A 24017-nucleotide genomic window follows, 5' to 3' on the forward strand; every position below is an offset into this window, starting at 1 on the left:
GAGTCGGCAACAACTAGCACGTAAGTGCGAGGGGAACCTTTACCTTTACCTTTACCTTACCTATTATGACTCTGTCGTTTTGCATGTACATTGAGAGCTTTTATACCGGAGACAAATTCCTTGTGTATCTAATCCTACTTGGCCAAATGAAGTATTCTGTTCTGTTCTGCTCCATCCCATTCTAATTAATATGAATCTCTCAATTCCTCCCCTCACTTAACCTCAGCACCTAATGTGATGCGATTGGGGGAAGGGAGGAACTCAGCTTCTGACAAGATAGTGGCTCCAATTGGGTGATCAAAGTCTCACCTCTTGATATTGACAGACATAAAAAATGGACAGGCTTCACAGACACAGGTCTGGCTGTCATCTTGACTTTCTAAAAAAAACACCCTTTCTTCAAATATCTTTTTACTGGTGGATATCTTAACGCTACCCCTGTGAATTATGTTTTGCTTAGCCTATTGTTGCTTCAACAGGAGGAGAATCTATTGCTTTATATTTATTCATGGTTTTGGTTTCTGTCGTTGCCCTCTGGTAAGTGTCAGGATTTGGGTCCTCAACAAGTCAGGAATAGCAGTAGCACTTAGACTTATATACTGCTTCACAGTGCTTTGCAGTCCTCTCTAAGCGGTTTCAGAGTCAGCATATTGACCCCAACAATCTGGGTCCTCATTTTTACTGACCTCAGAAGGATGGAAGGCTGAGTCAACCTTGAACTGGTCAGAATCGAATTGCTGGCAGTCAGCAGAATTAGCCTGCAATACTGCATTCTAACCACTGCCGTCACCACCATGGCTCTTCTCAATTGCTTAAGAGAGTTCAGGACAAGGATTTGGGAGCATCAAGAGAAAGTAAGTGGCATCGCCCACGTGGGGACGTTATTTGTAACAATGACACGATGCAGATCATCTGGATTCTAGGGTACACAAAAATGAAACAACAGAGCTGGGAGGGACCTTGGAGGTCTTCTACCCGCTGCTCAAGCAGAAGATCCTATACCATTGCAGACAATTGGTTGGCCAGTCTCTTCTTTAAAATCTCCAGTGATGGAGAACCCACAGCTTCTGAAGGCGAGTGGTTCCACTGGTTAATTATTCTAACTGTCGGGAAAGAGCTCCTTATTTCTAGGTTGGTCCTCTCCTTGATTAGTTTTCAACCATTGATTCTTGTCCTGCACTCAGACGCTTGAGAGCATGGGTCCCCAACCGTTTGGACCTCGGGGACCACTAAGTTCATAATTTTAAATCCCGTAGACCACTAATACGAATCCAGAGCGCCGCTTGTTGAAGCGCCTGGACTTGCAATGACGGGATGGGTCCTTCAGGCACTCTCCCTCCTCTCTATTTCTCTCTCTCTTTCTCCCCCCATCTCTGTCTCTCCCCTCTCTCTCCCACTCTTTCTCTCTCATTCTCTCTTTCTCCCCCTCTCTCTCCCACTCATTCTCTCTCTCTCACACTCTTTCTCTCTCATTCTCTCTCCCCTCTCTCTCCACTCATTCTCTCTCTCCTCTCTCTCTTCCTCTTCTCTCTCTCTCATCTCTCCCTCTCTCTCCCACTTTCTCTCTCTCTCTCTCCCACTCATTCTCTCTCTCTCTCTCATTCTCTCTTTCTCCCCCCATCTCTGTCTCTCCCCTCTCTCTCCCACTCTTTCTCTCTCATTCTCTCTTTCTCCCCCTCTCTCTCCCACTCATTCTCTCTCTCTCACACTCTTTCTCTCTCATTCTCTTTCGCCCCCCCTCTCTTCCACTAATTCTCTCATCTCTCCCCCCCTCTCTCTTCCTCTTCTCTCTCTCTCATCTCTCCCTCTCTCTCCCACTTTCTCTCTTCTCTCTCCCACTCATTCTCTCTCTCTCATCTTTCTCTCTCTCCCCCACTCTCTTTTTTCTCTCTTTCTCCCACTCTTTCTCATTCTCTCTCTCTCTTTCTCTGTCCCCCCCTCTCTCTCTCTCATTCTGATTCTCTCTCTCTCTCTGATTCTCTTTCATTCTGTCTCTTTCTCTCTCTCTCTCTCTCTCTCTGATTCTCCCTCTGATTCTTTCTGATTCTCTGTCTCTCATTCTCTCTCATTCTGATCCTCTCTCATTCTCTCACTCACTCTGATTCTCTCTCTGTGTCTTTCTCTCTCTCTCTCTCATTCTCTCTCTTTTATTCTGTCTCTTTTTCTCTATTTTATTTTGCATGGCATCAGCATTCCACCCCCGGCCAAAGTTTCCTGTGCCGCTTCAGCGAGCGCTCCTCGAGAGACAAGAACTTGCAGGGGATTGATCTGGTGTCCGCAATCGAGAGCAAAATCCGGCTGCTCCCCAGATCAGTCACCATTCACCGCTCCGAGTCCCAAGCGGCACGAGACGAAGGCTGTTTTGCACCACCAGCTGGGCAAATATACTGAGGTGGAATGCTGATGCCGCGCAAGTACAAGTAATGCTTCGCTCCCACAGCTTCCAGCCATCACAGTCGCTGCTTTGGCCCGCTTGCAACACAGCTCCTCCACCAGGGTGCACCGGCAAAAATACGAAGATTTCTCCACGGACCACCAAAATTTTCTCACGGACCAACAGTGGTCCACGGACCACCAGTTGATGACTGCTGGTCTATAGAGTCTACAATCAAAGTAGCTTGATTGTAAAGATCCTTTTCCTTATTACGTTCTCCCCATTCCAGGTCTTACCGATGACGGAGCAGAAACGCGGGATGGATAGTCTGGTGTTGGTAAAAATGTCCACGCCGAAGTCCTACCAGATGAAGCAAAGAGCCACTGAGGAACAGTCCTTTCTGCTCATGAAAACTAATGATCAATGTTTATTCTCAGTACGTTCTAACATACCCAACCATAAGGAATATATTATTGTCCAAACTCTCTCCAGTATTTTTTTTTCTTCATAATGCTGCATTCTCTGTACATGTCGCTGCCAATTTGGGTGGCACTTAAAGGAACAGACAAGCAACAGATGGAAATTGACCTCTTCAATAGCCATCTATAGCCAGAAAGTCAATCATTTGATGGGTCTATAGCAGAGAAGCAGCGAGAGAGAAGTCTTTGCTCATGCGTGTTAAACTTAATCACGTCACATAGCATCTCGGGATGTATTGCAATGTTTTTTGCCTTTGCAGAGCTGGGATGTGACACATCCAGCCTGCAGGCCGCCACTTTGATAGGTCTGTCTTAGCTGGTGGCAGCTCTTGGCTGATAGCAATAGCACGTAGAGTTATATACCACTTCACAGTGCTTTACAGCCCTCTCTGAGAGGTTTACAGAGTCAGCCTCTTGCCCACAACAATCTGGGTCCTCATTTTACCGATCTCAGAAGGATGGAAGCCGAGTCAACCTTGAGCCGGTCAGGTTCAAAGTCCTGGAGTGAGCAGTGAGTTAAACTGCATTCTAACCTCTGTGCCACCATGGCTCTGATCCTATATCAGCTTGGAAATTAAATTAATACAGATAGTCCTCTACTTACAACAGTTTGTTTAGTGACTATTCAAAGTTACAACATCACTGAAAGAAATGACTTATGATTGTTTTCCACAGCCAATTGCAGCATCCCCATGGTCCTATGATCAAAATTCAGATGTTTGGCAACTGACTCATATTTATGACAGTTGCAGTGGCTTGGGGTCATGTGATCACTTTTTGCGACCTTCTGAAAGTCAATGGGGAAGCCAGATTCACTTAAGAACCATGTTATTAATAGCAATAGCACTTCGACTTATATATCGCTTCAAAGTGCTTACAGCCCTCTCTAAGTAGTTTACATACTGCTCCCAACAATCTGGATCCTCATTTTACCGACCTCAGAAGCATGGAAGGCTGAGTCAACCTTGAGCTGCTCAGAATCGAACTCCTGGAGTAAACAGTGAGTTAGCCTGCAGTAGTGCATTCTAACCACTGTGCCACTACAACTTAACTCTCGGTGCAGTGATCCATTTAACAACTGTAGCAAGAAAAGTCATAAAATGGAGCAAACTCACTTAACAAATGTCTCACTTAGCAATAGAATTTTGGGCCTCAATTATGATCATAAATTGAGGACCACCTGTAAAGTCAGATAAAATCCCAGCAGATGGTTAGGAAGGATAAACCATTAAGAAAATAAGGAAAGTATATCACAAATGAAGGCGAATATACGTGTCCCAGGATAATATTGCAGGATCCAATCTCGGTTGGTCACCAGGACAAGAGATTTTGTCTTCCGAGCTTTCAGATTCATGCTGGAGCCCAGCTTCAGGGTACTTCTCTCTACCAGAATGTGTGCTAGTGTTGTGTCTTGCCCGCTCTCACAGCAGCCGGGGCCTTCTTATCTGCTCCTGAACACGGAGGAATGTATGCCTCCCGGCCCCAGTCCTGGCTCCATGCCCAGACAAGCTGAAGAGGAGGGGGCACCTCCCGGTCCCAGCCCTGGCTCCATGCCCAAGCAGGCTGCAGAGGAGGGAGCACCCCCCGGCCCCAGCCCTGGCTCCATGCCAGGCAAACGGAGCAGCTAGACCCCTCCCCCTCCTCCACAGCATGTGAGCCTGAGGAAGGTTTATTTCCAACAGCTGCTGATTGGAGTGACCCTCGCATCAGAAGACTGGATAGGCGGAGGCAACAGAAGGAAGGGAGGGGCAGGCCTTAATGAGTGCTGAGTCATGGAGCCACACCCCATGGCCTATATAAAGGATCTGCTTTCTGGCAGTCTCTAAGTCAGGCAAAGTCGAACTTATCTTGCTGAAGTCACTTTCTGGTCTCCTGCCTGCTCTGAGGACTTTGCTAGGACTTTGGGCAGAGCTGCAGAGGCAAGCCTGATTCGGATTTCCCTGACCCGGCCGTCAGCAGAGGAGTGGGACATGACAGCTAGTTTCCTGAAGATGGGCTCCAGCACGAGACCAAAAGTGCAGAAGATGAAACCTCTGGTCCCGGTGACCGACCCAGATTGGATCCTGCAACTATATGGATCTGCCGAAGAAGATACCAGAAGTCTACTTCGGCTCAGCAGAGAACCTCCTATGCACTTCTCCTTGCCTAATGAGAGCATCTCCCATGTGGGGAATCATAGTTTTGATGCTTACCCTGAATATCTTGTAAGTATCCCCATCTTCAGGGAGAAAATGCACTGGGGGGCCAATTCTTTCACCCCTGGATGGTTTTTCTGCAGGACAGGGATAAATATTGAATGCATGCGCAAAGAGGTCAACAGAGAAGACGTAATCCTTCTTGGGAAGGAGATTGTAAACCTGAAACCAGAAAGGATGCAAGTGAGAATGGAGATTTCGGTTAGAGGAACTTCCTGCTCATCAAGCTATCACCCAATGAAACAAACTGTGCAATAGCACTTAGCAATAGCACTTACTTATATACTGCTTCATAGTGTTTTACAGCCCTCTCTAAGTGGTTTACAGAGTCAGCCTATTGCCTCCAATAATCTGGTCCTCATTTTTACCAACCTCAGAAAGATGGAAGGCTGAGTCAACCTTGAGCCGGTCAGAATTAAACACCTGGAGTGAGCAGTGAATTAGCCTGCAGTACCTGCATTCTAACCACTGCGCTGCCACGGCTCTTGATGGAATGGGAGAATGACCTTGGGAGATGAGGGAAGAGAGAGATCAGATAAAAGAGGGATGAACCTGAAGCTGAGTATGAAAGAACTGTAGAGAGGATCCACCTTAACCAATCAGGTGGTAAAAAGAGACAGCAGGCGATTTGTACTTTCAAACCTGCAAGATTGGTATCAGCCTCTCAAGTACAGCAGACCAAACAATAAACACAATAAGATTAGTTAATTGTAAGGCCACATTAATAGAATCTTGCAAGTCTGAAAGGACAATTATCCTGCCACATCTTTTTAGCAGTCGATCAATTAGGGCAGGTCCCTTCCACATTTCTTTCTCTGCTCATTACTTCATTTTGGTGTCCTTAGGCAGCATCTCTTCTGTCTGTCTTCCAAGATCATTCTCACGTTCCATTACAGGCCGCCACATAAAATGATGAGTTCTCTTTTACTGGAAATCTCAAAGCAGAGGCCTCCTTGGTCTTCTGGCCAAGATGATCCAGATGATTCTACATTGAGAGACCTCTCAAGAAAGGCTGGGTTAAGAATTCAGGAGTGATCAAAGCAAGCATCTATGTTTGATGGAGAACCAGAATTTGGCTTCTTGGTCTGCGTCCTTCCCCAGTACTCCACACTGGCTCTGGGACTCTGTGTCAACTTCAAAGGGAGATTTTACTGATTGCAGCCATTGCCACTTCTTACCTTCCATAGAGTCGACAGCAAGAAGAAATCGTCCCATGGGAACCAAGGTCATCTAACTAGATGTTCTATTAAGACTTGGACAGTTTTCCATAACAATACTGGATATTTCATTGGACAACGTGACCTGCACTTATGGGAAGGGAGGGAAATTCTATTCTTTAATTATGTGAAAACCGAGGGAACTAGTTAAGAGTTGGTTTTGCTTCAATCTGTGCCGACACAACGTATTCAATAAAGTTTAGCATAAAGAGATTGGATCATCTCAAGCTTGCTTGCTTGCTTGGGTTTTTCAATCGGAACCTTGACACTCTGAGAAGAGGACTGATTCAAATTTCTTCAGGAATTCTACTCTTAATCCATTACTTTCACCACGATAACACACTACTTTGCATGGCAAAATCTCTGGACTGTGATATTTGGCTACTCTCGGTCTACATGCTTTGCCTTTCTATTTTTCCCACACCCCTAAAATTAATTAATGGACACTTTTTTTTGTTTCTCCTTCCCTGCAGTCCTCCCCTAGCATCTTAAATGTAGTTGTGACCACTATCTTCTGGTGTAAATTGTAAATAAACATCCGCAAGAGATCCTATTTGAAGTACATCTCTATGGACAAATAAATCTTGGGATGTATCCAACAGGAGCCAGGACATATCCGGACCCCAAATGAAATACAGCCGGAACTCACCTTCTCAGGGGAGAGCTCGGCTTCAGGTTTCAAGAGAAAGACACTCTGGTCAACAGCATGGATGGCACAGAGGGAACCGGGGGAAGCTGAAAGATGGAGTTGGGTTTTCTGGCCAGGCAGGCCTTCTTGATCAGAGAACCACAGTTTGGCCTGTAAACATAAACCAGGTCTTTGAAAAAGCCACTTCCTCACAGTGTGGAATGAATGGAAGGAGAAATAAATGGAATGAAGTCATCCTTGTTGTTATCCATATTGTAACCTTGAGTTGCCCTCTGTGACTAACCTCAAACCACAGTTTGACAGGCTCAATGGAACTATTGGCTGACTCCCCCCCAAAATAGGCTTAAGTTTAGCGAATGTTTGGGATTTTCTTTCCATTGCAATTTGGTTATGACCCACTGAGATACTGGCATTCAAGGGATCAGGTCTGGCCAGGACAGAACTGATTACATCAGCCTGCACAAGCAGATAGCAAAAGGGTAATTCAAGAACTATTTCTCAAAGGATCAGGAGCAAAGAATATAGTAACCAGACGTCCCGCTTTTGGCGGGACAGTCCCGCTTTTTAATAATTCGTCCCACGTCCCGCGGCATTTCAAAAAAGTCCTGATTTTTTTTCCCACTCCCATTCTGAAAATGGGAGGCGGCAACGCAAGAGGAGGAGGAGGAGGTGGAGAAGGGGGAGTGGCGGAGAAGGGGGCGTGAAATCGCCCGCTGCCTGGAAGAGCCGAGAGGAGAGCCAAGGAGAGCTGAGCCTGCCTGGAAGAGCCGAGAAGCAGCAGCCGCTCCTCCTCCTTCAGCCAGGTGGCAAGACTCAGCGCGCATGCGCAATGTCCCGTCCCCCCCGCTTTGGTGTCCCACTTTGCCATCACTGAAATCTGGTCACTTTAGCAAAGAAAGATTTGTGGATATTAGCGCCAGTAGAGTTGAGTAGCACCAGCTTAGAGAAGACCTGTTCTGGATCATTAAGATTCTGCCTTTCTTTAACAGCACAACACAAAATGCCCAACCTTACCTTATTGGAGAAGCACTTTTCTACGATGAAGTTTTTCGAATCAGCAACGAGTTCTCCACTGGGCAAAGTGGTGTAGATGAGCAATTGGATCTTGGGAGCAGTGTCGACATCCACCAAGAGATTCAAAAGAAAGTCCCCTTTGGCTTCTAAAGGATGAAATTCCCGGGGGGAGGAAAGAGAAAGAGAGATCGAAAGAGACATATAAATTTCATCAGATAGATCAGTGGTAGTCAACCTGGTCCCTACCGCCCACTAGTGGGCATTCCAGCTTTCATGGTGGGCGGTAGGGGTTTTGTCCGATACTGAAGCACTTTCCTTTTTTTTAATTTAATTGACTTTAAAAAATTTTCATAGCATTATTTAAAAACATTTTCATTAGGTTTTCATAAAATTCCCCGTGACAATTTAAAAGTCTGAAAATATACTATTTGTATCGCCTGCGCATAAGTTTAGTTCACGTTACGTAAATGAAACTAAACAGCGCTATAGTGCGACCGCAAACAAAAGAGCCTCCCAGAATAGCTTACCCATCTCCCCCCACACCACCCAGTTGTAACAGACAAGCAGAGCTGGTATCCAGCACCCCCCCCCACAAACCCAATTCACAATGCGCGAGAGGTATGCACAGATGACAATACACGGCGCATTACTGTGGAACCGGTGGGAGATTAGAAAATTTTACTACTAACAGAGATACAAAAGTGGGCGGTAGGTATAAAAAGGCTGACTACCCCGGAAATAGATACATACATACATACATACATACATACATACATACATACATACATACATACGATACATAGATACATAGATATATAAAGAGAGAGAGAGATGCATAGATAGATGGAATTAGGTCCAGTTGGAATACATCAGACTTCACCAGGGTGACCACAACAGGCTGGGAAATGGGAGTCAAAAATGGATCATTTAAGAGTTAGAAGTTGAAGGACTTCAGCTGGTGTCTTCGTTTCAGTTGTGAGGGCTTGCCTTCTCCTCCACACTAAAGGATTAAGTCAGTGGTCCCTCTTGTTTCAGGGATCCATGAAGCAGCAGGTGAACCTCCAGTAACATCTCCTGCTGCACAGGAAAGCAATGGACATAAAACACACCCCCTGGCACATGCCATGGAGTCCTTCAAACCTTTGCCATCCTAAAAACCCCAAATACTGTCTTAGACCCATCAATCAGTGCTGTTAGTAGTGCCTTCCCATGGCTCTCCTGGGTTTCTGAAGACTCTGGGTTGAACTTGGGGCCTTCTGTGTGCCGGGTGATTGGGAACTGCATCCCATTCTCTATCCTTCATTCTTCCACCTTGCATGTTTTGGTTATCCTTGAAATCAATGCCACATCCAGCAATGCCAGCCTGCTGACTACGAGCCCCTCGTCCTCTCTGTGGGTCTCCAGGGTCTGTCCCAAGGGAAATGGAGCATAGGCATCTGGGCAGCCTTCTAGTTGCAAAGAGACATCACTGTGGTGCCCAGCAAAAACTCGGGTTGAAGGAAGTGGCTGCAGAAATTTGGGAGAAATGGCCTGTTCCTACTGCTTGATGCCAATTCCCTTTCCTCTGCCCAATGGCAGGCCTGGCTGTGTGTGCCCACCTTCCATGCCCTGCCAGTGTGAAATCGGATATAGTGAACCCAGCTGTGAGTGGGAAAAGGAAGAGAGGATTTTCAGACGTGCAAAGGGCACCCAGAATTCAGCAAGAAAGAATTGGAGCCCCATAGATGGAGACACCCCGAGAACGTCTGGGAAGCTTTTTGCCAAGCAGGGGAGGGGAGAGTAATTTGAAGGGAGAACATTTACCTTTTCCCTGTTCCACTGGCTGCCTGTGTCTCCCTGTTCGTATGATGTTCTCCCTGGCTTTGACCTGCATGGAAAGAAGAAATGTATTTATTTATTTATTTTATTTATTTATTATTTAAATTTCTAGACCGCCCTTCTCCCGAAGGACTCAGGGTGGTTTACAGCCGTATAAAAAACAGTGTACAAACTTTAAAATAATTTAAAACGAAATATTTAAATTTAGGCTACTCCTTAAAACCCGTTAAAAATTCCCAATTAAAACTATCAGGCCAGTCCTGCGCGATGAAACAACCATGTTTTCAGCTCGCGTCGGAAAGTCCGGAGATCGGGGAGTTGGCGAATACCAGGTGGTAATTCGTTCCAGAGGGTTGGAACCCCCACAGAGAAAGCCCTCCCCATGGGGGTCGCCAGCCGACATTGTCTAGCCGACGGTACCCCGAGGAGGCCCACCCTGTGGGAGCGCATTGGTCGCTGGGAGGCCGTCGGTCGCAGTAGGCGGTCCCGTAAATAACCAGGTCCCATGCCATGGAGCTCTTTAAAGGTGGTAACCAATACTTTGAATTGCACCCAGAAGATCACCGGAAGCCAGTGCAGCCTATGCAGGAGTGGTGTTATATGGGAGCCTCGACTTGCTCCCTCTATCACCCGCGCAGCTGCATTCTGGACCAGTTGAAGCCTCCGGGTGTTCTTCAAGGGGAGCCCCATGTAGAGAGCTTTACAGTAGTCCAGACGGGAGGTAACAAGGGCATGAGTGACCGTGCATAGGGCATCCCAGTCTAAGAAGGGACACAACTGGCGGATCAGGTGAACCTGATAAAAAGCTCCTCTGGCGACGCCGTCGTTTGATCTTCCAACGACAGCTGTGCATCCAGAAGAACGCCCAGATTGCGAACCTTCACCGCTAGATATGCATTCCTGCTAGATATGCTAGGGCTTGGACAAATTGATTGATTGATTGATTGATTGATTGATTGATTGATTGATTGATTTGCAACTCTAAGCTGCAATTGTCTAGTTTAACCTTTCGATTAAAACAACGGAATAATAATTCACCCATGTGGTTGATCAGGAATCTGGTGAATTTGGTGATCGCCTGAAGGGAACATATATTGAGATGGCAAGGCTAAAATTCAGACTTATTGTTCACCACTGCCTTTGTGCAGTGGTGAAATTCAAATTTTTTTACTACCAGTTATGTGGGTGTGGCTTGGTGGCTGTGGTGTGGCTTGGTGGGCATGAAAGGGAAGGATACTGCAAAATCTCCATTCCTACCCCACTCCAGGGGAAGGATACTGCAAAATCCCCATTCCCACTGCGCTCTGGGGCCAGCCAGAGGTGGTATTTACCAGTTCTACGAACTACTCAAAATGTCCACTACTGGTTCTCCAGAACCTGTCAGAACCTGCTGGATTTCACTCCTGCCTTCGTGGCCATGGAAAATCCCAAAGGAAATGACTAGCGTGTGTATTAGGCATGTGACCAAAACCACAGAAGGCGTGCTTGACTATTTATATAATTTCTATATTTCTGTATCTTATCTATTGTATGCAAGCTTCCTCTTATGTAACCAAGCTCTATTCTGATTGATTGATTAATTGATAACTCACAAGAAAAACACAGACTTCAGAGGATAATTAGAACTGCAGAAAAAATAATTGCTACCAACTTGCCTTCCATTGAGGACCTGTATACTGCACGAATCAAGAAGAGGGCCGTGAAAATATTTGCAGATCCCTCGCATCCTGGACATAAACTGTTTCAACTCCTACCCTCAAAACGACGCTATAGAGCACTGCACACCAGAACAACTAGACACAAGAACAGTTTTTTCCCGAAGGCCATCACTCTGCTAAACAAATAATTCCATCAACACTGTCAGACTATTTACTGAATCTGCACTACTATTAATCGTTTCATAGTTCCCATCACCAATCTCTTTCCACTTATGACTGTATGACTATAACTTGTTGCTGGCAATCCTTATGATTTATATTGATATATTGATCATCAATTGTGTTGTAAATGTTGTACCTTGATGAACGTATCTTTTCTTTTATGTACACTGAGAGCATATGCACCAAGACAAATTCCTTGTGTGTCCAATCACACTTGGCCAATAAAAAAAAAAAAATTCAAAGCAAACATGCCTTGTGAATGCAGCCTTCACCTGAAGACTCACCATGTAATAGAAGACAATCTCGTCCTCCTCCTCATCACCTCGGTTAAGGATGTAACGCACCCGAACCGGCTCCCGGTGGCCGCAGCTTAACGTCTCTGGCACAGGTTCGATATGTAGATAACTTTGGCTTGGAGAATAAAACAGGTATGCCGTGTGACTTGCTGTACCGTGACAGGGTGTAACCCAGTGGATGCTATTACACTGAGGTTTGTATCGATACGAAGCCTGAGAGGAAAAGCACAGATTAAGAGAAATTAGGAGGGAAAGCGAGATGGGCAGTTCAAAAATTTGACAGATTGATAAGATGATAGATAGGTATAGATATACAAGTAGATATAGAAATAGATAGTTAATGGTGGGTGGGTGGGTGGATGGATGGATGGAAGAGAGAGAGAGATGAGATACAGAAAAAAACCAAGAGAGGCAACCAAAAGAGGGGGGCTGTGACTCTGCTCTGGAAGCCACACTCCATTTGTTTTACCTGTCACACACACACACACACACACACACACACACAAGAGTGGGCTGCTTTTTTTTTTTTTTTTTTTTTTGAATTTATATCCCGCCCTTCTCCGAAGATTCAGGGTGGCTTACATTGTGTTAAGCAATAGTCTTCATCCATTTGTATATTATATACAAAGTCAACTTGTATCCAGGCCAAATGCTCAGTCAAATAGTTCAGCTCAAGTTTTCTCCAGTCAGTTTGTTTTTTCCCTCACAAAGTAATAGAACAGCCTCTCCTGCTTTTATACCCTGTGGGGTGTGGCTCCGTGACTCAGCACTCTCTAGGCCTTCCCCACCCCTTCTTTTGTTGTTCCCGCCTCTCTTGTCTACGAAACCAGGGATCTAACCAGGACTGATTATCCACAGCTGGGTCTGGAAGCATTGCCTGGGCAGGGGGAGGTACAGGAGACAGAGGCCTCGTCACCTCCTCCACCTGGCCTGCCTCTGGCTCCTGGAGCTGAGCCAGAGAGGCCAGCTCTGCAGAGGGGAGCCCCGATGGCCCTTCCCCCTCACTCTCTGAGTCACTTTCTGGCAGGAGGCCAGGCCCAGGGGGGGCTGGAGCCACAACAATGAGTAAGATAGAAAATCACTGTAAAAGGAGAGGGGGGGAAAAAAGACTGCAACAATGAGAAAAGAGAGACAGCGGGGGGGAAAGGGAGGAGCCCTAAGTACTTTTAACTAACTAACTAGAATAACTTTAACTTTATTGTCACTTTAAATCTGTATTAATCAGCATAAATTAAAATGAAATTTCGTTACATAGAGCTCTCAAAGGGTCACCGACTCCAAAATACATTACATAAACATGACAAAAATATAAGTAAATGATTATGCATATACCCACACATATATTTATATGACACAGCGAAACAGGCACAGTCTAGTTCAGATGTATAAATGTACATGGCGAGAAAAAACGAATCTTGCAAGTTTCCCAGACGGATGGCCTAGGGAACCAAACTGTTACCAAATCTGCTAGTCCTGCTAGAAATGCTTTGAAACCTCCTCCCAGAGGGGAGCAACGGAAACAAACTATCAAGTGGGAAGGTCATAAAATACAACCGTCGCAAATCGAGAAGACTAACCCTAAAAGACAAAGCGTTGCTTCTGATATCAGTGGTTTCTATCGAGAATTCAGCTCTCCCCTCAGCATCCGTCACTTGATTGAGCCGCTGCTGAGTTGCTGTTACCAAAATCTCCACTGTTCCATTGTCGATCGGCACCTCGTTGCTGTCTACCAGCTTCACCTGCGCACAAAAAAACGCCACATTGACCCAACTGGTTACGGCCGAATGTTTCAGGATTCACCAATGCAGTTTCTATTCTGCCTTTCTTCAGAGACGCCAAGCTTTTCCGTCAAGACATCCTAATTTTTTTTCCCCATCACTACAACTCTGTGAAAAAGGGGAGACTAGCAGGAAGGACTTGAGCCTGGGAGTAGGTTTTGGGGCTGTGGCTGAGAAAGAAAGGGGACGATTTCTAAACCCAAGCAAGGAGCCGCTGAGAGATGGCGTTACAGGTTGGTTTGATAAACGGACTCTTCGTTAGGGAAAAAGGGCTTTGGCAGTTTCAAAGCAGAGCATCCGCAGGGGAAGATAGCAATAGTAATAGCACTTCTATACTGCCCCATAGTGCTTTACATACTCTCTGGACAATTTACAATGTCAGCTTTTTGCCCACAACCATTTGGGTCCTCAGCTGCAGGCTAACTCACTCCTCATCGCCAACAGTTCAATGTCCTGAGCGGCTTGATGTTGACTCAGCCTTCCATCCTTCTGAGGTTGGTAAAATGAGGACCCAGATGATTGGGGGCAATAGGCCAGCTCTGTAAACCGCTTAGAGAGGGCTGTAAAAGCACTTTGAAGCAGTATATAAGCCTAAATTCTATTGCTATTGCATTGAGGCATGATTGGAGCTTTGTGGTGGCTGCCATCTTGACTTTTTGGGGCTACCACCATCATTTCCATGGATACCCCTGCTTAATAATCCTGCTAATGAAAAAATGCTGAAATGTTCCTATTGTAGACTCTTGCTTGCTTACTTGCTTCTTCCTTCCTTCCTATCTATCTATCTATCCATCTATCTATCTATCAATCATCTGTTGGAAGAAATGTCCATCTGGGTTCAGTTCCAAATGGGGAGAAAGATACCGGAAATATGGAAGCTGCTTGGAAAGATGGTTTAATAGTGGACAGGACCACATGGGTTTTTTGGGTCCTGGGCAACCGAGCACATGGGACTCAGTGAGGTCTTTTGTCCCTCCTTCCTTCCTTCCCTTCCTTCCGCCCTCCCTCCCTTCTTTGATTGAAATGATATAAGAACTCCTGCTTGAGCAAGGGATTGAACTAGAACAGTGACTCCCGACCTTTGGGGAACCAGAAATCCATTCCAAGGAGAGAGCTTTTCTAAGGACCAGAGAGGGTGTGGTTTCACATGCTGCCTGCATCCTACGGATGGGGCTTTGCTTGTTTGTGCGGCTCTGTTTCTGGCATGCTGCAGCCTGGTACTGGGCCATGGACCACGGGATGGGGATCCCTGAACTACAAGACCTCCAAGGCCGCTTCCAAGTCTGTTATTCTGCATGCCTTAATCAGTGTTGGATTTCTATCGGTACACCCCGGGTTCACGCAAACCGATAGTGGCTGCGGCAGGATGTTCCGCCCACCTGCCTGGACATCATCACGGATGTTCTGTGCATGCGCAAAAGGTTATGTGCATGCGCAGAAGCACGATCACAGTTCCAAACCGGTAGCGAATGTAAGTGAAACCCATCACTGTTCTTAATGCTTTTACACAGCTCTGGATCATTTCCAGCTCAGAGAAGCTGGCCAGCTGCTGTTAGGATGAAGAAATGGCATTGGAGCAGACTGGAGGGGCCAGCTTAAATCCAGTTTTGTAAAGAAACCATAGCAGAGCAGAGAAATCTTACCTTCACGACATAGGGCATGCCGGGTTTATAGTAACGGTCTGGGTTTTCAAAGATAATTTTGCTCAACGTGGATGTGACAGCAATGGATTCTGTGGCATTCAGCTCCACTCCTGTTGAAGAGAAGTGTCATCTGCAAAAGGCTGTTCCATTCCCTTCCTTTCCAATTTCCCAGAAACTCCTTGTCTCTGGAGTGCCAAGAAACCTGACTCTTTGGACAGACATTCGCCCTGCCTTTCTGGATTTCTGCTTTGGACAAGGGGTTGGAATAGTTGATCTCCAGAGTCCTCCCATGTGCAGATTTCTCTGACATGTCTATGGAAATTCTCAGTCATCCAGGTTGTCCCAAAGGTGCTTTTTCAAGAGGCAACTAGACTCTAGTTTTTCTTTGAAGACGTTTCGCTTCTCAATCCAAGAAACTCCTTCTGGAGAACTGGAGAACCTTCTTGGATGAGAAGGGAGACATATTCAAAGAAAAACAAGAAAGTCCAACTGCCTCTTGAAAAAGCACCTTTGGGATTTCTCTGACATACTAATTTCCTCTGTTGGTTTGAATTTGGCGCTCAGTAGCCCTTTAAAGGTTTCTCCCTGTTCAGTCGTGCCGGGTTCAGAAGGGTAATGCGCATCTCCAACTATCAGCCTAGGGAATCTGTTGTCTTAGAGACACTTCTGTCGTCATGTGGCCAGCACAAAAGTATGGAACGCGGTAACCTTTCCCACTGAAGAGATACCTATTTTTCTACCTACATTTGCATGCTTTTGTTGTGTCTTGTCCGATCTCACCACCACAGCCGGGGTCTGCTTATCTGCTTACGAACGCTGAAGAATGTCCTAGCATGCCTCCCAGCCCCAGCCCTGGCTCCATGCCCAGACAGGCTGAGGAGGGGGTATCTCCCGGCCCCAGCCCTGGCTCCATGCCCAGACAGGCTGAAGAGGAGCGAGTATCTCCAGCCCCCAGCTCTGGCTCCATGCCCAGGCAAACGGAGAAACTAGACCCCTCCCCCTCCTCCACAGCATGTGAGCCTGAGGAAGGTCTGTTACCAACAGCTGCCGATTGGAGTGACCCTCGCTTCAGAAGAATTGATAGGCGGCGGCGTCAGAAGGAAGGGAGGGGCAGGCCTGGATAAGTGCTGAGTCATGGAGCCACACCCCATGGCCTATATAAAGGATCTGCTTTCTGGCAATCTCTGAGTCAGGCAAAGTCTAAACATATCTTGCTGAAGTCACTTTCTGGTCTCCTGCCTGCCCTGAGGACTTTGCTAGGACTTTGGCAGAGCTGCAGAGGCACACCTGATTCGGATTTCCCTGACCCGGCCGTCAGCAGAGGAGTGGGACACGACAGCTTTCAAACTGCTAGGTCAGCAGGAGCTGGGGCGAGGACAGGAGCTCACCCAATCCTGCAATGCTCGGGACTTGAACCTGAGCTGTCAACTTTCCAGCTGATAAGCCCAGAGTCTTAATCACTGAGCCACCACACTCTATGGGATACCAAATTCGATTAGTATGTCTCAGACTGCTTGCAACCAGCTGATTTTTTTCACCCCGCAAAATCTCATCACTTCACTTCCTGTAAAATGGGTGCTGGAACAGAGAATAGTTTTCTCATTTATAACTCAGATGCCACTACTCTCTTAGATTTAAGATGGGGTATTTTTTTCTATCAAGGTTGACCCAGCCTTCTGAGGTGGATAAAATGAGGACCCAGATTGTTGGGGACAATAGGCTGACTCTGTAAACCTCTTAGAGAGGGCTGCAATAGCAATAGCCCTTAGACTTATATATGCTTCACCGTTTACACAGTCAGCATATTGCCCCCAACAATCTGGGTCCTCATTTTACTGACCTCGGAAGGATGGAAGGCTGAGTCAAACTTGAGCCTGGTGAGAGTCGAACTGCCAAATTGCAGGCAGCTGGCATTCAGCCGAAGTAGCCTGCAGGACTGCATTCTAACCTCTGCACCAGGAAACACTGTAAAAACTGTAAGAAATGGGATTGTTAGGTCTGGTTGTGGGCCATTCTGTCAGCCTGTGGGTGCTCTTTTGTTTCATGAAAGTTACCTGTCCCTTCCTCTGTGATTTTGCCTTCTACGGTGATGTCCATCGAACAGCCGAGCCCCCTCAGGTGGAACTCCTCCATGTTCACCACCTTGGTGAAACAGCCGTCTCCATCTGCCTGCATGCCACAAAAACCAAGAAACAGCAGCCTGTGATCCCTTTGCAAATAAGCTCGCGGTCCTTGTTTTTCAGCAACACAACTTTTTCAGCCTGATGCCTTCTACGGGGGGTTGGAAACCCACTCTCTGGTTCATGGACAGAAGAGCTAAGGCAAGGAAATGGAAGCACTGTAGGAAAGTGACTCAGCAGAACTTTCTTTCTGAACACCTTTCTAAACCAGGGGTGAAATGCTCCCGGTTCGGACCGGATCTCCCAATCCAGTAGCGATGACGGCGGGTGGTTCGGAGAACCGGTACCAAAAATCCCTGCCCCCACCCATGCCCAGCTGAGCCATGCGATCATCATAGTTTTTTTTGTTTTTTTAAAGCATTTTTTCTTCAGCCAAAACAATGTTTTTAAAAGTAAAAAAAAAGCTGATGATTGTGCGGCTCAGCTGGGATCATCAGAGCATTTTAAAAGCATTTTTTCTACAACGTCTTCAGCTGAGAGGTTATAAAAAATGCTTTTAAAAGTAAAAAAAAAAAGTTGGCCATGCCCACCCAGTCACATTACCCCACCACCACCAAGCCACACTGTTGTGACCCAGGTTCCCGGACTCGGATTCCTGGAGAAGGATGATTCAGAGAGTGAGGAGGAGGAGCTGGCAAGGCCTGCTTCCCCTGGGCCCTCTCCCTCCCTGGCACCGACCCAGGAGGAGGAGGAGGGGCTGGCAAGGCCTGATTCCGCCGGGCCTTCTTCTGATTTAGCAACACCCCAAGAACAATCTTGGCTCGATGTGAGACTGCGCAGACGTGACCGGTGCACGCAGCAGAGGAGGCTTTGGGACAGGGTCAGGGAATGATGAGTCACGGAGCGACACCCACAGGGGATATAAAGCAGGAGGCAGAGCTTCCTGGCTTTTTGTGTTGGACAAAGCAGTGAATTTGCGTGGGCAAACTGTTTCATGGATGGAAGAATCTTGCTTTATCTATAATTTTCTGGTTATCTCCAGGGATTTTGGCAGGTGCGTGGGGAGACATGGCCAGAACATCTCTGTGCCAGAAGGAATCCAGCCAAGTGTAAATAAAGTTGGAGAAGGCCTTTGACTGACTTTTTGTTGGGAGTGGTGGGAGGGGGAAACAGAACATTTTGTCCAACACCCCGACTAAACTATCTTCCACCAAAGATGGACCAGCAGCAGGTACAGCAGCAGTTACAGCAGCTACAAGCGGCTAATCAACAGCTACAGCAGCAAGTGGCTCACTTGGCAGGCCAACTTGCTGCCAGGAATGTGCCTGCAGCCCCCCCCCCCCCGTCCTCCCACTCCTCCTCGTCGCAAGTGCCCGATAACCGTGCCATTTTTCTGGGCAGCCTGAGATGTTCCCGACCTTCTTGGGACAGTGCCAGCTCTACATGGCTATGCAGCCGGAGGATTTCCCAGACAACCGGGCTAAGGTGGCCTTCATGATTAACCTTCTTTCCGGCTTGGCTGCCCAATGGGCCACGCCCCTCTTGCTCCAGAACAGCCCCCTGCTGGCAGACCACCAGCGTTTTTGGCAACACCTGCGCATCATGTACAAGGACCCCATTCGGACTCTGACAGCACCCAGGCGCCTTAAGGAACTCCGTCAAGGGAAGCGCCCCCTGTAGGAGTACATCGCCGAATTTCATCTTTTGTGCCAGGACTCTGACTGGAATGATGCAGCGCTGGTGGATGCATTCCAGGAGGGCCTCTCAGAGGAGCTGCAGGATGAGCTAGCCCGGGTGGAGGCGCCGCGGACCCTCGACGACTTGGTGCCCCTTTGTCTCCGCCTCAATGCCCGTCTGCAACAGCGACTGTCCCGTCGCGCCCCCTGGGACCCAACATCGACGTCTGCACCCCCGCTTCCTGCGCCACCAGCGCCCCGGGTCGCCCCATGTTTTGTAACCGCTGCGGAGGAGCCCATGGAGTTGGGAGCGGACAGACCTCGCCTGACGGCCCAGGAGCAGAACCAGAGGTGCCAAGGGGGATTGTGCCTGTACTGCGGGGAGCCCTGCCACTTTGCCGCTTTTTGCCCCAGAAAGCGAAGTGGGGCACACATGCCGGTCCCCGAATCACAGCGTGACCAATCGGGAAACAGAGCAGGCCCGACCTCAGGGAAACCCTAGGTCGGGCATGTACCAAGCCCCCACTGGACGTTGCGGAAGTAGACTCTGGGCCCCCTCGTCATCTGACTTTGGACACACGAGTGCGGATGGGGAAACGGTCAGACGGGCTCCAGGTGCATGCACTGGTGGACTCAGAGGCCACAACAAACTTTATGGACCAGGCCTTTGTGACCCAATTTGTGGTCCCTGTGGTTCTGGTGGACCCTCCAATGCGGGTAGAGACAATTGATGGACGAGAACTGGTGGCCGGCCCCATTAAATTCATCACCCAGCCTTTGTGCCTGGCCATTGGGGACCATGAGGAGGTGATCCAGTTTTATTTATTTATTTATTTATTTATTTATTTATTTGATTTTTATACCGCCCTTCTCCCGAAGGACTCAGGGTGGTGTACAGGCAAAATAAAACAAACAGTACAATATACAATTTAAAATGCAATTAAAAAACTTATTTTAAAATTGGCCTGAAAAATAAAGGTCACGGCAGACCTTCATTTTCCCTTGGTCCTTGGTCCTTGGGTTGGCCTGGCTTCGGACCCACGATCCTCACGTGGCCTGGTCGCGGAACACCATCTCTTTCCCGAGTCTGCGGTGCGTCGACCACATCCGCCACACCTGTGCCGGCTAGGACATCCCCACCCCTGCCATCTCCTTGCCTCCTGAGCTGACGGACTTCGCTGACATGTTCAGCGAGAAGGAGGCGGACTGATTACCCCCGCATCGGCTCTACAATTGCCCCGTGGACCTTCTGCCCAACGCACCGCTGCCTGTGGGACGCCTGTATTCCATGTCGGAACCCGAGTTGGCCACCTTCAGGGACTTCCTGGACAAAAACCTGGCCCAAGGGTTCATCTGGCCTTCGAAGTCCCCTCTCTCGGCCCTGGTCCTCTTTGTGAAGAAGAAGATGGGGGACTTGTGCTTGTGCTACGATTACCGCTGGCTAAATGCCATTACGGTGCGGAATCGCTACTCCCTGCCGCTCATCCCGGAGCTGCTGGAGAGGTTGCGGGAGGCCACGATCTTCACCAAGCTCAATCTCTGGGGGGCCTACAACCTTGTGCGGATGCGAGAGGAAAACGAATGGAAGACAGCATTCAGCACCCGATACGGACACTACGAATACACCTGTCAGCTTGCCTCAGATCAATGTTTAAGAAAATAAAGACCCAACTCCATCATTTTGAAGAAATTGGTAATTTTTACTAAACAAGTCTGAATGCAATGGAAGCAAAGCCAGAACTGGAAGTATACTAAAACCACAGACGACATATCCCCTGCTGACCCCTGACCCCCACTAGAGTTCAAACAGTTATAGTCCAATGGCATCTTCCTTCTTGGCCACATGTAGTTTCATTTCCGATATTCTCCCTCTGTCAATCTTCTGGATGGAATGTGAAGCAGGCAACTCCCATTACATTCACGTGCCAAATCAATTCAAAAGTCTGATTGAAAAACTGCTTGAAAGACTATCTTCCTCCCCCACACATGCAAAGTCAGCCGAACGCTAGCTACAGTAGAAACCTCCCCACCTCTCCCATAAATCATGTAAAACATTCAGTAAGAAGCAAACCTTTAACAAAGTAATAAAACAGTAAAACAGACTAGTAAGAGAAATACACTTAATTAAAGCGGAGGCTGACAACACCACCATGCCTTTCAGGTTGACCAACGCCCCCGCCGTCTTCCAGCACTTCATGAACGACGTGTTCCGAGACATGTTGGATCGGGTCATGGTGATCTACCTGAACTACATCCTGATTTACTCCCGTCCAGGGAAAGCCACCTTCAGCACATCCGTCTGGTTCTGCAACGCTTGCAGGAGCAACAACTCAATGCGAAGCTGGAGAAATGCGTCTTCTTCAAGACTTCCATAGAGTTCCTCGGGCATATCATCTCACCCGAGTGTTTAGCCATGGACCCGTGCAAAGTAGAGGCTTTGTGTAGCTGGGAAGCCCCTCGTCGGGTGAAGGATGTTCAGCGCCTGCTGGGTTTCGCCAACTACTACTGGACCTTCATCCCGGGCTTTGCCACACTGACGGCTCCACTTACCCAGTTCCTCAGGAAGAAGGTCCCGTTCTGGTGGGGTCCCCCGCAGCAAGAGGCATTCATAGCCGTCAAGAAAGCCTTCGTCACGGAACCCGTCCTGAGGCATCCCGACCCGCTCCGGCCTTTCGTGGTGGAGACGGACGCGTCCAATGTGGCTCTTGGAGCGGTGCTGCTACAGGCTCCGGCAAATGGCGGCACTCTTTTTCCCTACATTTACTACTCCCGGAAACTCAATCCTTCCGAGCACAACTACACCATCTGGGAAAGGGAGTTGCTGGCTATCAAGGCTGCATTCGAGGCTTGGCAACACCATCTGGAGAGGGCCCACATCAGGTGGAGGTCCGAAAGGACTATGGGAATCTCGAGCACCTCACCACAGCTCGGAAGTTGAACCAGCGGCAGATTTGGTGGTTGTTGTTTTTTGCCCAGTTCAACTTCCGCGTGACCTATATTCCCAGCGGTCACAACCGGAGGGCGGATGCCCTGTCCCGCAAGCCAGAGTACCTCTGCGCCAAGGACCCCCTTCCTCCACAGACGGTACTGCCGGCAGAAGCCTTGGCCGCAGCACGGGAACCGGTGGGCTTGCGGGCCCGGATGCGAGAAGCGCAGTGCCAGGATGCCTGGTCACAGCAAAGGAGAGCGGAGATGGGCCCTGCATCTCCTTGGACCTTGGAGGACTTACTCAAGTTTCGGGGGCGATTATATGTGCCCACAGGACCACTCCGAGCCCTCATCATGACCCAATGCCACGACAACCCTGCAGCAGGACATTTTGGGGTCTTCAAGACCCTCCACCTGGTGACACGAACCTTTTGGTGGCCCTGAGTGTGGCATGATGTACATGCGTACGTGACATCCTGCGTGCCATGCTGGCAAGCCAAGGCCACCACGGGGGCCCCTCCCAGGCTCCTCCAGCCCTTGCCGATACCCGAGAGACCCTGGGGGGCAATCTCCATGGACTTCCTGATGGACCTGCCGCCGTCCTCTGGGTTCACCACAGTTTGTCTTCAAGTGACTGTTATTGTGTGTCAGGCCTGGAAACCATACTAGACTTTAGGGTTCCAGATGCTGCCACATTTTTCCCCTGAGGGGAAGAAGGGGGGTTGAGGGGTGTGGTAACATTCTTCAAGCGGTCAAGGTCGGATGGTGTTCACACTGCAGGAAGAGTGGCGAGAAGATATTCGAATGAGCTGGGAGAACGTGGGACCATGTGACCAGCAAAGGGGTCAGGGGGGTGGGACTCTTGGGGTTTGTATAACTGGGAAAAGAATCCGGAAGTTCAGTTTTGGAATTTCACTCATCGTGTGCCAGTTTCCTCATGCTAGTAAAGAACTCTGAAAGACAATGGCTTCTGAGTTTTTTTTATGCAGAAGAGGTTTTTCTGGAATCTTGACATTGTGACTGTTGGGCCTCTGGTGGCTCAACAGACTAATGCAGTCTGTTATTAACACAGCTGCTTGCAATTACTGCAAGTTCAAGTCCCACCAGGCCCAAGGTTGACTCAGCCTCCCATCCTTTATAAGATAGATAAAATGAGGACCCAGATTGTTGGGGGCAATAAAAGTTGACTTTGTATATAATATACAAATGGATGAGACTATTGCTTAACACAATGTAAGCCGCCCTGAGTCTTCGGAGAAGGGCGGGATATAAATGCAAATTAAAAAAAATAAAAAAATTGTATACATCCAGTCTCAATCGTTTTCATGCGTAGAGTGCTCTGCTCAACAGTCCACAACCTTGGTTGTGAACCCAGATTACCCGTAACGTTGGTTATGGGCTCAGAACACTGAGAGTGGCTGTAATTATACAGTAATATAATTCAGACGGCTGTGTTTGATACAAATAGTCCAGGTGAAGATGGCACAAGAACAGTTGTCCAGCATATCTATGATAACCCAGTTGGATGGAACAAACTATGCATCCTGGTCTGTGAAGTGTAACCTACTTCTACGCAAGGAAGGACTATTGGGCGTGGTTACTAATCCACCAGATGTAAATGCACGGGATCCAAACGATGAGGAAGACGAAAAGAAAATAGCCAAATTCAACAGGGATAACGAACGGGCTCTTTGCATAATTGGGCTGACACTGAATGAACAGCTTGTCCATATTCTTGGTGAAGAGTCTGCTGCTAGGTGTTGGAACAATTTGAAGAGGATTTATGTTCAGATAGTGTAGGTGCACACATACACCTTACACGTAAACTGTTTCAAACTCAGCTTCTGAAAGGTGGAGATATGTTGGCTCATTTGGAGTTACATGAGAAGGAACTCATTTTTTCTGAATTACAATAGGTGTACTTTATTCTTTCCTCTTTGGACAAAAGTT

The 24017-nt window shown here is 47.9% G+C and overlaps 1 protein-coding gene across 1 annotated transcript in view; it reads right to left on the reverse strand.

The window, feature by feature from the left end:
- LOC131190455 (alpha-2-macroglobulin-like) overlaps positions 1 to 24017 on the reverse strand; it is a 94146-nt gene that overhangs the window by 45760 nt on the left and 24369 nt on the right. Inside the window, exons 9-17 of the mRNA XM_058167778.1 lie at positions 17398 to 17512; positions 15344 to 15453; positions 13500 to 13661; positions 11911 to 12135; positions 9732 to 9795; positions 7929 to 8074; positions 6915 to 7064; positions 4989 to 5210; positions 2671 to 2734 (exon numbers count right to left, since the gene is read on the reverse strand). Coding sequence (XP_058023761.1) covers positions 2671 to 2734; positions 4989 to 5210; positions 6915 to 7064; positions 7929 to 8074; positions 9732 to 9795; positions 11911 to 12135; positions 13500 to 13661; positions 15344 to 15453; positions 17398 to 17512 — 1258 coding nt within the window. The remainder of the gene's footprint in view (positions 1 to 2670; positions 2735 to 4988; positions 5211 to 6914; positions 7065 to 7928; positions 8075 to 9731; positions 9796 to 11910; positions 12136 to 13499; positions 13662 to 15343; positions 15454 to 17397; positions 17513 to 24017) is intronic.

Source organism: Ahaetulla prasina, chromosome 2 (genome assembly GCF_028640845.1).
Source record: "Ahaetulla prasina isolate Xishuangbanna chromosome 2, ASM2864084v1, whole genome shotgun sequence".
Lineage (NCBI taxonomy): Eukaryota > Metazoa > Chordata > Lepidosauria > Squamata > Colubridae > Ahaetulla > Ahaetulla prasina.